Genomic DNA, 13,669 nt, shown 5'->3' with positions numbered 1-13,669 from the left:
CATTTCTCTTATACTTCCGTTCAAACAGTGATCTAGCAATCCTTGTATATTTACGTCCTTCCAACTTGCCCATCCTCTTTAAAGTTCAAGTACCTCGTATGAGTGACTCACTCATCCACCCTTTTGAGAGTATAATAATAGAAATTCTTTAAAGCTTTGTGTTTTCGGCACAACGGCATTCCGATATGATCTAAGAGTCACAGAGACACCCTCCCGTCCCAGGAGGACTGGGGAACTGGTTTGGCTAGAAAAAAAAGTTTTCCTCATGTGATGGGCACCCCACCAATCACACAGCACGTTCCTCGAGCAACCTGGGCTCTTTAAAGAGCAGCGGAGGTGGGAGAAAGGGGCTTTTTTGGCTTTGCAGGTGGGTTGGGATTTCTGCTGGGAAGCATCACAAGAAGAGAGTGGTGAGTGCCTTGCTTTGGTCATGGTCTTCTTCTTAAAGAGGCGTGTGAGCCATAAGTGTCTATTAGCAGAAAAGACAGCTCTTATGTTTAATGGTTTTTTTTATTTTAGTCCCTGAACTGTGTTTGGTATGTGGGAGTCTGGTACCTGGATAAGGTTAACTACAGGAAATTATTAAGTATTTCATTTTTCTTACCTCAGGCTGTGTCTTCTCTATGGCTCTTTTAATTTGTTTCATATTTTTTCTCCTAAAGACTGGGGAGGAGGGAATGGAAAAATTAAATCTGCTGTAAATCTGATGTTTAAAAAAATAAAAAGGAAAAATTGTGGTAGGAGAAGATGAATCTTGTAGTTCCCCCTCACTTGTGAAAATAGGAAAGTTAAAAAAACGCCTCTTATTTTGGCTGTGTTGAACTAATAAAGGCAAGAGGAAAAGCCTACCTCCCAGCTCTACTTCCAAGATAATTATGCTTGATGATGATTTACCAGCCACACCACTGTTCACACAGGCTTCATTTCATAGCAATCTCTTCGAAAGGAAACTTAATTAGTCTGTGACCCCTGCTTGATGCTGAGCTATGTTTTTGCTTCATTTTTCTCCCCTGGCAGCACAAAATAACTGTCTGCCTCTTCCATTTCTGAGTGTGGTTGACTCCTAGCATACAAGCAGTTTTTTGTCAGAGGTGGCTGCATTTCAGGGGAGGTGGAGCACTGGGGAAAGTCCAGCAAGGCAGGAGGAGTGCAAGGGTTTGTGTCCACTGGAGGTGTTTGCTTTAAAATAAGTAAACAATTGATGAACTGACATTTGCAAAACATTTGGCTTCTTACAGTGGAGTTCAAGCGATTCATCATTAACATATTAAATTACATCCTCTTAAAAACTGTGTAATTCTCAAGGTGTCCCAAACACTTGGAAAATACCTTCTTTTTAAGCCCCTCAGGGGCTAAATTTTCCATTATAACCAATCTTAAAAAAAACCCAAAAGTAATTTCATTGCTTGATGCATCGGGGTCCACAGGAGATGTGGGTGTGGGCAGGTCTGTGGCTCACAGAGACTTCCCATGGCACTGGCCTTGGCACAGCACCTCCAGCAGCGGTTCCGCCTGGATGACTTCCCTCCATCAGCACCCCAGGGCTAGCCCAGGCATCCTGCTCCTGCCTGTAGAGACATGCTCTCCAGCTGGGCTTGGACAGGAGGGGTGGTGCCCAGGCTGCCAGGGCTGCACGGGCAGGACCAGGATCCTGCTGCTGAGCAGCCGGGTTTGCTCAGCTGCGCTCGAGTGGTGCAGAGCCCTTCAGCCAAGGCGGGCAGAGCCCGTGAGTCACAAAACAAATGCATCCTTTGTCTCTGCCTCCTTGCACCAGGCCATGAGAATGCAACGCCCTGAGCAGGGACGCTGAGGGAAAGGGAGGTGGCAAGGGGTGGTGTGAGGCCCCTGCGAGCCCCACTACCATGCTGAGAAACCTCCAGGACCAGGGTGTAGAAGCAAATGACACTCACAGGGATGTTTTGGGACGTCCCTTTGCCACAGTGCTTGACAACTAGCACAAAACGCAAGGCAATCAAAATGGCACCTGGTTGTGTGTTGGGCAATGCCAAATGATTTCTTATCCATTGGCTTTTTTGGCTACAGACTACAGATGGAGTAGAGTTAGGATAAGAAGGTGGAATTCATCTGTAAGGTGAAATCCTGTCCCAGCCTATAGAAACAGGGTGTGGAAGCTCCAAAAGATTGACAAGCACAATGTGTGTGAAGGGCACGCAACAGACCCCAAATCCCATTTGAATTCAGGAATTATTGCCAGAAAAGCATCCTTTCATAGCCTGCATGGGGTTATCACCTAAAATAAAAGGGCAGAAGCCAGCCTCTGCAGAAAGGAGCGTCCTTTTCATCTCCTACCATTGTGCTGAGGATCTTAGAGATACTGAGAGTAAAGGAAGCGAGGGGAGGTCAAGAAAGCCTCAAGGGCATGGAAATAATGGATTGTCTGCAGCTTGTGGGGTACCAGGGGGAGGAAAAGCTACCACTTCTCCTGAGCTCTGTCAGGCTCAGCTGGACCACCATGAGTCTAAGGGGCGTTTTGGGGGTGTGAGGGCAGAGGAGAGGGGAGAAGTTACAACCAGTTGTACTGGTTGTGACCAGAATGTCAGGAAGAGTAAGTATGTGCCTCAGGAGGGACACAGGGGATTTTGGTACAATGAGAGCAAGAGACACCTTTTTAAAGCTGCTTAGAGCTTGGAGCAACGTCTGTGGTAGTTATAATTGAATGCCTCAGACCTAGACAGGTCACACCTAAACTGCAAGGTTTCTAGGATGTGCTGAGGAACACAAGGTCAAGGTTGAAATTCCAGGACCTGGCTGCCTTCTTATGTGGAACTTTTGGATAATGGTTGCAACTGAAGGTCCAGTTTCTTCAGGGGTTTCCCTAAAGCCCCAGGAAACTGCATTTGGGTCACAAAACTGTTCTTAACAAGCCCAAGAAGAAGGCTCCTCTACCTCCCAATGCATTTGTGTCTGGGGGAAGAGGCTGCTGGCAACTGTGTCTCTGGGGGCTGGGAGGAGGGCAGCCCACCACTGTCACCCCTGGGGGTGCCTGTGAGTCACATCTGTGCACAGCCTGCCTCGGGCAAACCAGCCGAGTTTGCCTCGTGCCTCTGTAGTTGTGTACCTGTGCCAAGTGCTGTGCAGTCTGCTCTTGCTAAGCACAGCTCACCTCCGAGGCATGAGGAGCAGGTGGAATGCTCCCGATCTCCCATGGCTTCTCCTCTGGGACATGCTGGAGCACTGGCTCTCCAGCTGCCCAGCTGCTGCCATGGCCTTGGAGCACCTGCCTGGTCTCACATCATTGATGGTGATACTGGACCATCTGCAAGGGAGAAAGGTCAGACGAGGAGTTGACCCATGTGGCACAGGTTAATAAAGTGGGCACCAAAAAATGAATTATTTTGACACCAATTGCTTGGAGGCAGAGGGATAATTCATAGAAATATGGCAACAATTGGTTTTTTTAGGTCTAGAGTAAATCCTTTTTTCCTTCCCTTTCCCCCTTCCTGGTCTCTCTGCTCCCCCCTGCACTGCAATTCCATTGAACATAGTTAAGGTACTGGAGAACCTTAGGTTGTCTGGAAACTTGCCCTTTTCTAGCTGATACATATGGTTGTGACTTTGTCCAGCTTTCCTCACAACCACAGTAGCCCACTGGAGGTGGGCTCACCCCAAGAGAAGGGGCTTGCTTTCTTCCTGCCCAAGGGGAGACAGGAGTGAGCCAGGTTCTGCCTGCCAAGGAGGAGAAGAAAGCCAGCTTGTGGAGAGGCAAGAGCTTGGGCTGGATGGACAGCCCACGTACAAGGTGTGAGCTCTGTTGTTACACTGAACAGGGTAACACACTCAACTTTGCTTTATGCACTGCAACTGGAGCAGACCCACTTTTCCATGTAGCAGTCAGAGTTCAAGTGTCTGTTCAAGCAGGAAAGAGTTCCTTGCATTTTGGACTGCTGCCTGGCTTGTGATGTCCCTTAGAGGGCAATAACTAAAGGGGTTTTTAAAATCTCTGGAGTTTGTAGCACATAGGTCCATGAGCAGTGGTCACTCCAGCTTTCAGATGAATGGAGGACCAAGATCATCTTAGGTTTGGCAGATTCTGCAGTGTTGTATTATAGAAGACATGGCTGAATTTTGCTCAGACTCAGATTTGACCTGCAAGACAACCTTCCTGGTCAGGAAGTCTGGCAGGGACAGAGATCCAGGTTGAACTCATGAGCCTGCCATTTTCAAATACAGAGCCATACAGTTTCATGTATACTGGGTCTGGCCTCCAAACACCTGGCTGGGACTAAAAATAATGACCACATATTGTTAAAAAATTCCTACACATGTTATCATACAAAAATACTTAGGCGCTCTGCTGATGTAATGGTGACAGCACTGGAGATGTCTGCAAGCCTAATCCTCAAACCACTGCAGAAAGAGTGGTAGAAAGTGTCTGGTTCATCTGTCACTGTTGGAAGTCTTGCATACCCCAAAAAGGGCAGCTGCTGAGGAGGCAGGAGGTGGCATTGTTAGAAAGGTCTCACAGTGCTCTGTTGGTTCTCATGGTTCCTCAGAAAGCTCCCCTTCATTGACAGCTTTGTCTGCTCATCTTTCCCAACAGCTTCTTTGAGGAATCGTGAAATCAGTAGCCCCAGCAAAAGAGAGGCACAAGTGCAGGTACTCTGGCAGAAGAAGGACATTCAAACAGTTTTTCCTGTTGTCTGCTCAAGCTGGGCTCACTGCAGCCTTTCTTTCCTGCTTTGTATTTTCTTAAACACCTGGTAAATGCAGTTATCTCAAGGTTGGGGTGTTTTCCCCTTACCCTCTCCATGCATACCTGTTCCTTCCCTTTGAAAGAAAAACTTGGTGGATTCTGGTGTCTGAGATGCTTTCTCCAAGAGGTCTCACACCTTTGATGCCTTTATGCTGCTCTCTCTGGAAGGGGATGAGCTTGATGCAGGACACCTTACTCTAGACTGCAGGATATAGCACTCTCAGGAATTCGGTAGGAATGCTACTTGGCCTGGCTCCCATGAGCTGGTTGCAACCTGAGCTGCCCCCTCCCTCCTTCCCTTTCTCCCTACCACCTGACTTGGGGGATTCAGCTCCCATTCCCAGCATGGGTGGGAGATGGGGCTCCTCAGCAAAGCCCCGTGCTGTAGGTGTGTGTGGGATACAGCCACAGCACCATGGTTACCAGTTCAGTCCTGATGGTGCTGGTCAAAATGTCCCAGGGCAGCTTGCCCTGGAGTAACGCTGGCTCCTTTGGAATAGGGGTCAGGAGAGCTGGTGTTTCTGGCCAGGTAGAAATGACACCCCATGAGCTGAGGCTGTTGTGAGTGCTGCTGTCATGATGAAAATCCTACCTAAAAGGGAGCTGAAGACACCAGCTGCCCCCAAAGTGGTCTCAGTCTTCTGTAGCTCAAGTATCAGGGAGTTTAACACCTAGGGAGGTCTCCTCTGAAACTACTATAAGAGATGGGAAGTGTACAAACAGGCTGTCAAGTTCTGTCTGTCCTTCTCATGGATAATTTGTGTTTCTGAGTGAAGCATATTGTACTGGTGATTTAATTGAAAACTGTATTTGTTTTTTCTAGGTTGCATGAAGAATTAAAGATGGCAAAAAGTGATGATTGCGTACACATCTTGCAGGGTCTGTTAGTCTTTGGGAATGTGGTTATTGGGGTAAGTGAAGTAGAACAAGTATGGGTGGAGGCTTCTTTCCAGTATGACACTTCTTAAAACAGCAGTTCTCCCTCTTCACATGCGAAGTCTGCACATAAATAGTGTGAAAGAAGAGGACAAGGAGAGCTGTCCCATATGATCAGCTGGGTGGGAAAGGGACAGCAGGGGCAGATCCACCATACTGAGATGGGTGCTATAGGCAAAGCCTTAGGTCTGTCAGCAGGAGCAGACCAACATCCTCCCAGCCACTTCCCTCCATAGTGATGGAATTGTTCTGTTCATTCTTTGTTAACATCCTCAAGTCCTAGGTCTGACCTCTCAGATCAAGGCTGGGTAAGATTTGCCTGCAATTCTTCTGTGAAGTCTCAATGCAGGAGATTGTAGAGCTGGGCAGAGGAGGAGTTGAGTAGCTCCCACTTGACAGGAAATTGAATGAAAGTAAAGCAATTTATACTTGTTTCTGTCTTCTGTCTTATGTCTTTGGGGATCCTTGATCTAATGTGTTTCTTGTGCTTCCCAGATGTGCGGCATTGCCCTGACAGCAGAGTGTATCTACTTTGTGTCTAGCCCCAATGGTCTCAACCCTCTGGTGAAAGCCACAGAAAGCAGTGACATCTATGCTGCTGCATGGATTGGCATCTTTGTCGGCCTTGCACTCTTTGCCCTGTCTATCCTTGGTATCATTGGAGTCATTAAGGCCAGCAGGACCTTGCTGCTGGTGGTAAGTGTAGCAAAATTTGCCTTCCTACTGCTGCCAAACTGAGCAAATGCTGCCTTGGTGTCCCTGGTCACCTTGGGAATCAACCAATGAGCAAAGAGAGCTTTTATACTGATAAGAAGCCAAAGGTTCTTCTTGGTCATGGCTGCGTTGTCCCAGAAGGCGACTCCTGTGATGACCCAAGCAGGAGAAGCTCCTGAACCAGACTGAGGGAATATATGGAGATAGGCACAGTGAAGATTTGACTGGTTTGACCCTGGCTTTGCCCTGAAGCAGTGCAGGAGCTCTTGTGCAATCACATATAACTGGGATGTGGTTTAGATCCTTGTTTCTCCCCACCCCTTACTGCTTTTCAGCTGTCATACACTATTCAGTTTAGGAGCTGATAAGTAATGACTTCTGTACAAGGCATTAGTAAGTGTCAGGGTAGCAAATGTGGGTGCAATCAAGAACATAAGACATCATCAGGCAGGCAGAAATTACAATGGTGGGGACAGAGCTTTGGATAAGCCAAGGACAATGTTAAGATGTGGACAAATCTCTGTACAACGTCTTACTTAGTCCTTTAGTTTGGCAGTGGCAAAACTTAATTGGTGCTTGCATTAAGGAAGGGTAGAGATGAAAACTCTGAAATGAGCTCTCTTGTGGATTACTGTGGGTGTCTGTTTTAGACAAAAGGCACTCAGAGATCTGAACTCCTGGGCCAGGGAATATGTCAGCAAACAACTGAGGAAATAGAATTCCCTTAACTCCAATTTTGATGTCTTGGCTGAAACCCAAGGCTCTGGTTTAGGATACATTAATTTTCCTACTTACTGGGGTAAGTAGGAAAAAAATGCCTTAAATCAGAGAACATTATAAAATGTGGGAGGAGAAACAGATGCATGAGAACTCCAAAGGGAATATGGAAAGTGTCAAAGGGATTATGCTGGCAAGGGAAAAGAAAGCGTGAAAAAGACTATGAGAGGTGACCCTTGGAATCTGTTTTCGTAAGGATCTTTGCTCACAATGTAGGAGTGTTCAGGAAATCTGATGATGAAAATTCAGGGGGATCTGAATGACAGCCTAAGCTGCACCTTCTGCTTCCCCAAAGTACAATCTCTGCTGCTGGAAGTGAACAGCTTCCTGCTGAAAAGCTTATGGCTGGTAAGTGGAAGTGAAAGGAGCACATATAACACAAACATAGGTTGCCAATGAGATGCAACAAAGAAAAGGACAAAGTATTTTCCATGGAGGCAGGGTAGTCCTAATGCCATGAGGTTCTGATGAAATCTTTTCCGTGAGATGGAGAACAATTCCAGTCATTCACCTTCAAGAAAGCAGATTGCAAATTGAAACATGCACAGAGAAGGGCTATGAGAACAGTCAGGCTGTATAAGAGGGAATACAATAACCTGTCCACCTTTGCATCAAGCAGAGTTTCTGGCTTATTCTTGAAAAAAACGCAGAACTGTTTCTCCAAGAACTAATTCTGCTCTCTTTCTCCCACAGTACCTCATTTTGATGCTGATCACTTTTGCATTTGAAATGGCTTCTTGCATCACAGCAGCAACTCACCAAGACTCTGTAAGCATTTCTTTCCTCATGTATTCTTCTAACTGCACTGGGATTCACAAATTCTAGGGCATACAGTTATCCTGTTCAGCATAGTAAATGTGATAATACAGTCTAAACTCACAGGACTACTGCTGAGCAGACAGCAGAAGACACCTCCACAAGGAAAAACTCCAACATCATTATTCTAATCAAAGAAGTAATTTTGTTCTTTCTAACATAGTTTTGGTTTTTTTTACATTTTAAAATGTTTACAACCTTGTAGTTAAGGAAATAATAGTGTGGGCTAGTTGAATCATCAATACAAGTGTTTAGTCCTTCAGCTACAGACTGATTAATCTATCATACACAGAGAAGACAAATCTTCAGCATTGCCCCAGGCAGTGTTACTGGTGAGGGAAAGATTACATGGATTATTGGAGATACTGTGGGGAGGGAAATTATTTGTGGTGCTTTAGTTCCAACATACCAAATGCAATCCATAGCTTCTGCACAGCTCTTGTGATCTACATATAGTAGTGCCTGCTTGAGATCTTCATCTTTGTTGTTCCTGCTCCTCAAATCCTGCACTTTATTCTTGTGTCTAAAACCAGAGGAGAAGCAACATTCCTGTTCTCCAGCAGGACACTGAAACATGAAAACAAACCCTCCCCAAATAACCCTGTGTTTGCTTTACATGGCCACTTATTTATATAGTTTCTGCCTTTTTCTCTGTTGTTTTGTTTTGTTTGTCTTTTCTGTAGCTCACTCCAGGGTTCTTCCTGAAACAAATGTTGGAGAGATATCAGAAGTCAGAGCCAGCCAATAACAGTGACAATGAGATCACTAAGACATGGGATGAACTCATGCTTCAGGTAGTAACACTGAAAATTCACTAATTACTAAATGCTCTGCAAGCCTGGAATTTCAAGTCTTCCTTGGGTCAGCTGGGTAATAAAGAAGATGGCATCTGCCTTGAACCTTAAAGAAAGATCTGACACACTCCCCCTTTAGCTCGTTTATCAGACAGCAGACTGTCAAATTCGGGCACTTCAAAAACCTCTCCCATAAATCTGTGACTAGTGCCTAACCAGTGTCCTGACATGTGCAGGGCTGTGACCTGGGCCCACAGAGACCCTTTCCCTTCTCTGTCCCTGCAGAACCATTGCTGTGGGGTGCTGGGCCCCTCCGACTGGCAGGAGTACACGTCTGCCTTCCGCCTCACGCACAGCGACGCCGACTACCCCTGGCCACGGAAGTGCTGCGTCCTGGATGCACAAGGGCTTCCCGTCAACCTCGACGGCTGCAAACTTGGAGTGCCTGGCTACTATAACAGCAATGTAAGATCGTCTCTGCTTTTTCCAGTTACCATATGTCAGTCAAAAGTGCCCTGCTGGAAGAAAAATAAACCATAAATAGTCTTTCTTCTTCAACTGTAAGCCACAGTGTCCAAAAGCTTTCTGGAGGAGAAGGAATACTGGTAGAGTCCTGGCCATGTTGCTGAAGTGTACAGACAGGCTGTCAAGACAGGACAAGATTTATTTTTTTTTTTTAGGAAAAAGGCTTTTCTGATGGAGAGAGAAATCTCCCAAGCCAATGGTAAGAAGTGACATCTCCAACATGTAGGTGGTGTAGCTAAATCAAACTTAGCCCAAAGATGAGTGTATATAACATGAGTGAGCAAATCAGCAGTTCTTCTCCTCAAGGAAGAACTTTTCAGTAGACCAGCATGTCCTGTACACTAGGTTGCTGGGTCATGAGCACCAGTTTCTGCACTAGCTTGCATTTCTAGAAGTCATTCAAGCTTCCAAATTTGCCTGCAGCTTCTTGATTCTGGAGGTCAGTTCTGTGTCAACTGTGTTATCTAAGTGTACTTGGCAAGCGGATGGCACAGCAAGTTGTCCTTGAAGTGTTTGAAATGGGTCTACTTTGTATTTGGAGCCAGAAACAGGTAGGTTATCTGCCAGTTGTCAATAAGCAGTGTAGCTCTGGCTTGGTTTTTTGAGAGCTTCTGAACTACCCAAATTGCAGTAGGAGAGAAGCATGCCACCATGCCACCTCAGTCTCTCACAGGGATGGATAAGTTTGTCACCTTGCAGTACAGGCTTAGTGCTGGTTTTGAGTCATTCCTGGTTGTCTTTCAGGGCTGTTATGACGCTATTTCTGGGCCAGTGAGAACACATGCCTGGGGTGTTGCCTGGTTTGGCTTTGCCATCCTCTGCTGGACTGTAAGTACTTAATATTTGCCTTTATTTCCTCTTCTCTTTTCTTGCTATTCCACACCCAGTTGGGTGGAGGGGGATGACAGGGCTGACGCATTTAAAATGTCCATAGATTATCATCATTCATTCATCACAAATCTGCTTGTAGCCTGCTCCTCTGAGGGCTACATTTACAAGTTCCCCACCATTCTGGCTTCCAGAGGTGGGGAACTAGATGGCCTTCCATCCTTCCATGGCCTGCTGTGACCTGCTGCCATCTCAGCAATACTGCACAGCAAACACAGCTTTCAGATGGTTCTTTGTGGAGGGTATTGGATCATCATGATAGATAATTCAGTTTGTAGTTCAAAGATTTTGTATGAGTTTATTCAGTACTCAGGGCTCAGTGGCATCATGACAGATAATCCCCAGTGAGATGAGTGATACAGTCAAATAGTTATAGCTGCACATATCTTCTTTCTTTACTCTTTTTCTGGGCAGATAAAAACCTTTAAGCTTTGTCTGCCTGAACAGGCTTTGTTTTTCAATAATTTCTGTTGCTCTCTCCTACCACTAGGACTAAATGGGGCTGGGGGAAAGGTGGAGAGCAGGAAATAGGGGGCAGAGAAACTTAATAGTGTTATCATTTCAGTTCTGCGTCCTCCTTGGCACCATGTTCTACTGGAGTGGAATTGAATATTGAAGGCCTGGTGTCCTCAGTGCTGTCCTGAAGAGCCATGTGAAACTGCATTTGTTTGTCTCCCACTCCATTCTCCTCAGGCCATGGAGGATTTGAAGTTTTCCCACTACCTCTCCCACATATACTTTTTCCCCTCCAAAAACTTGACGCAAAGAACTGATGACTGCAGGAAAGAATCTTCTTGTCCCTGCTTTGCCCCTTGTTCTGCAGCTTTAATGCCTCTTGGCTGAGGCACAATCCTTCTTTCACTGTGGAAGAAATCCTGGAACATAAGATGAGTAAAAAAGGGATCTGATTTGTTCTCTGACGACATCAGAAAAGAAAATGTCCGTATACATCCTCCAGAAAAATATCTTTTTAAATTAGTTTTAATTTAAATTATAATGCTCCAGCAAAGGCTATGTGAGTAAAACTGTAACCTCCTGTGATCAATAAGGACAGATGCTGCAAGGGAGAAGACTGCAGACCTCTCTATTATGTTTTACTGTTCAACTTCTCTTGCTGGTCTCTGTCACCCTTGCCTTAGAATAAGGCAGATTCTCTGAGCATTTAAGTGTGTCAGCAATAAAAACATGTCACAGATAAAAAAATCTTTTGCTAGTCAAGCCCAATAAAAGGCTAGCTCACTCCTCAGCAATATGCTGCCTATATGCAAGCCTACCTCCTGTCACTGATGAAACTACTGCATGTGCTCCTACCTTCATAAGTGTTAGTCCAGGAAAAGCTCCACTTGCTAACAAGCAACTCCTTCAAAAAAGCTGTTACGTACTTCGCACAAGATTTCATACATCTACGGGCTAGAATTCATGCAGGATACAAGGGGTTCTGTGTTGTAGTTGCCTTTACAAACGTGGCTGTCCCATGCTCTTAGTTTATTTTGCTTCTTGCTTCAGCTACCTGTGTGCAAATGGTCACACCCTATGTTGTAATTCCTCTTCCACATCCCTGGACCAGGTAGGACAAAAAGCAAATAACGACAGTGAGTAGCTCTTGTGAAAAAAATGCAAGCAAGGAGCTAACTGAACCAATCCCAGTCCTTGCATCAGTGCTCACAGTTCTCACTCAGTTCAATAAAGGCTGTTTACTTTGGCCCAGACTGAGCTGGTGTCTTTCCTAGTGAATGCTTCAGCAGTTAAATCTATTGTGAGAAATGTGCTCCTCTGTAGTGTTTTAAGGTGAAGCCTCTTCTAAAGATGTACTGGTTCAGATCCTGATGCCATCTGCCTTGATTCTTTGTTTTTTGTATATTCACCAAAATACTAATTAAAAAGAAGTGGAAGTGAATTTTTTCTTGTGTCCAAGATCCTGTCTTTGGGAAGGGTAAATAGTAAAGGTGTGTCTGGGACATGTGGGGCAGGACAATGACAGGCTTTAACATCCTGTAACAGAGACACTAAAGCACCAAGATGCAGCATGCTACAGAAACTCAGCAGGCAAATAGTTTATTGCCAGAGTGCTGGGGGATACGAGGAGGTAGATACAAGGGTGAAGAACTTGAGGAAGAAATGGGTCCCTGCAACACTGAAGGCATTCTCTGTATGACTGCCTTCAGAACAGACAATCCTCACAGATCAGCCACTGCCCTGGCTCAGTGGTGTGGTGACTGGCTCGAAGACCCTGGACTCTGAAAAGTTCCATAAGCAAATTAGTCTTCAGCACTTTTGTTGTGAGACTTGAGTCATGGATTGACCATGCAGACCATGTATGTCAGTGCTTAGAGTCTGGTTTTCGAAGGGGTGAGTATGAGGTTTGGTGGTAGGGCTGGGTGTTTTTATGTTTATGCTGCTTATGAAAGCAACACTAGTACCTAAAGGTAAAGAAATCTAAAGAGAATCAGCATCTGCCAAAGTTTGGGTGCAATGGAAAAGACTGGGCTCTCTGCTACTTGCCAGAAACTGCAAGTTCCAGAGAGGAGAGAAATGGGGCAGGAAGGACATGGCAGGCACTGTCAAGATGCTCTGTCCTTGCTCGGCCAAATGCCTCCAATAACTCTTGGTCGTGGATAGCTGCCCTCATGCATAAGGACCTCTTTTTGAGTTTTTTCTGAAACTCAAGCAGCCCTGCAAATGGGTGAAACAACTGGCTGTGAGACTTCCTAGAGGCCAGTAAAGCCATCTGAACATGGATGTCACTGGCCATTCTGCCTGGAGAAAACTGTAGGACCACAGAATCAGGTAAGATCAAGTATTATTTTCCTTCTCTGGTCTTTTGCTTCAGACCTTTCTGCTTCATCTAAATGAGGTATGATTACAGCACTGCATTTAATATAGAGGAAAATGCTGTAGGATTTTGAAGGAAAAGAGAAACTGAGAATACTTTAAAAATAGTATTGCAGTATTAACTGCTCCAACCAGTTGCAAATGATACCATTGACCTATTACATAAATGGCAGCTCAAGTCAATTTGGTTTGGGTTCTTCAAATTTGCTTTCTGCTTTTTAAGCCTTTCCCTCCCATTGCACTTTATGACTTGTGTACTAAAAAAATAAAAGCTGTGACCAAGTGATCCAGGCAATGGTGGATCTGTGCAGAAGTGCCAAACATGCCACAGTGAATCCAGAAAAACCCAGCTTTATCTGCCTGAACTAAGGGGGAAAGAGAGGATTAGACTGATGACAGAATGATGTTGATTAGGGTCATGAAAAATCCTGCTGAAAAACCAGAAAAAGCTGTGCTTCTGAAGGTTGATTCCAGCCTCTGAAATTACCTGAGGTGCCAGGGAAAGGGTGAGGAAGGGATGGAGTCTGTGACAGGAATGGTGGTGAACAGGCTTATGTGTCAGCTGAGACCTGTAAAAAAAATCCTGATCATTCTCAGCTGTTAGGGTTGCTTCCTGAAGGCACGGATGTACATGGTCCTCAGAGCAGGCAATATGCATGTGTGCATGAGAACT

General features: G+C 45.4%; 1 protein-coding gene across 2 annotated transcripts; it reads left to right on the top strand.

Moving 5' to 3' along the window:
- The first annotated feature begins 304 nt into the window (after positions 1-304).
- Positions 305-12,061, top strand: UPK1B (uroplakin 1B). 2 transcript variants are annotated; one of them, XM_015648010.3, is made up of 9 exons: positions 305-410; positions 4,562-4,617; positions 5,538-5,625; positions 6,146-6,346; positions 7,835-7,909; positions 8,641-8,751; positions 9,037-9,216; positions 10,021-10,104; positions 10,730-12,061. In XM_015648010.3, exons 3-9 carry the CDS (start codon positions 5,557-5,559, stop codon positions 10,778-10,780), a joined length of 771 nt encoding a protein of 256 aa, XP_015503496.1. In that variant the 5' UTR covers positions 305-410; positions 4,562-4,617; positions 5,538-5,556; the 3' UTR covers positions 10,781-12,061. The 2 variants fall into 2 exon arrangements, with proteins under 2 accessions (XP_015503496.1, XP_015503488.1); XM_015648002.2 differs by lacking the exon at positions 4,562-4,617.
- The last annotated feature ends 1,608 nt before the right edge of the window (positions 12,062-13,669 follow it).

The sequence above is a fragment of the Parus major genome, chromosome 1 (genome assembly GCF_001522545.3).
Source record: "Parus major isolate Abel chromosome 1, Parus_major1.1, whole genome shotgun sequence".
Classification (NCBI taxonomy): domain Eukaryota; kingdom Metazoa; phylum Chordata; class Aves; order Passeriformes; family Paridae; genus Parus; species Parus major.
Note: the sequence above shows the minus strand (reverse complement) of the source record. Positions and strands in the feature narration are given on the sequence as shown.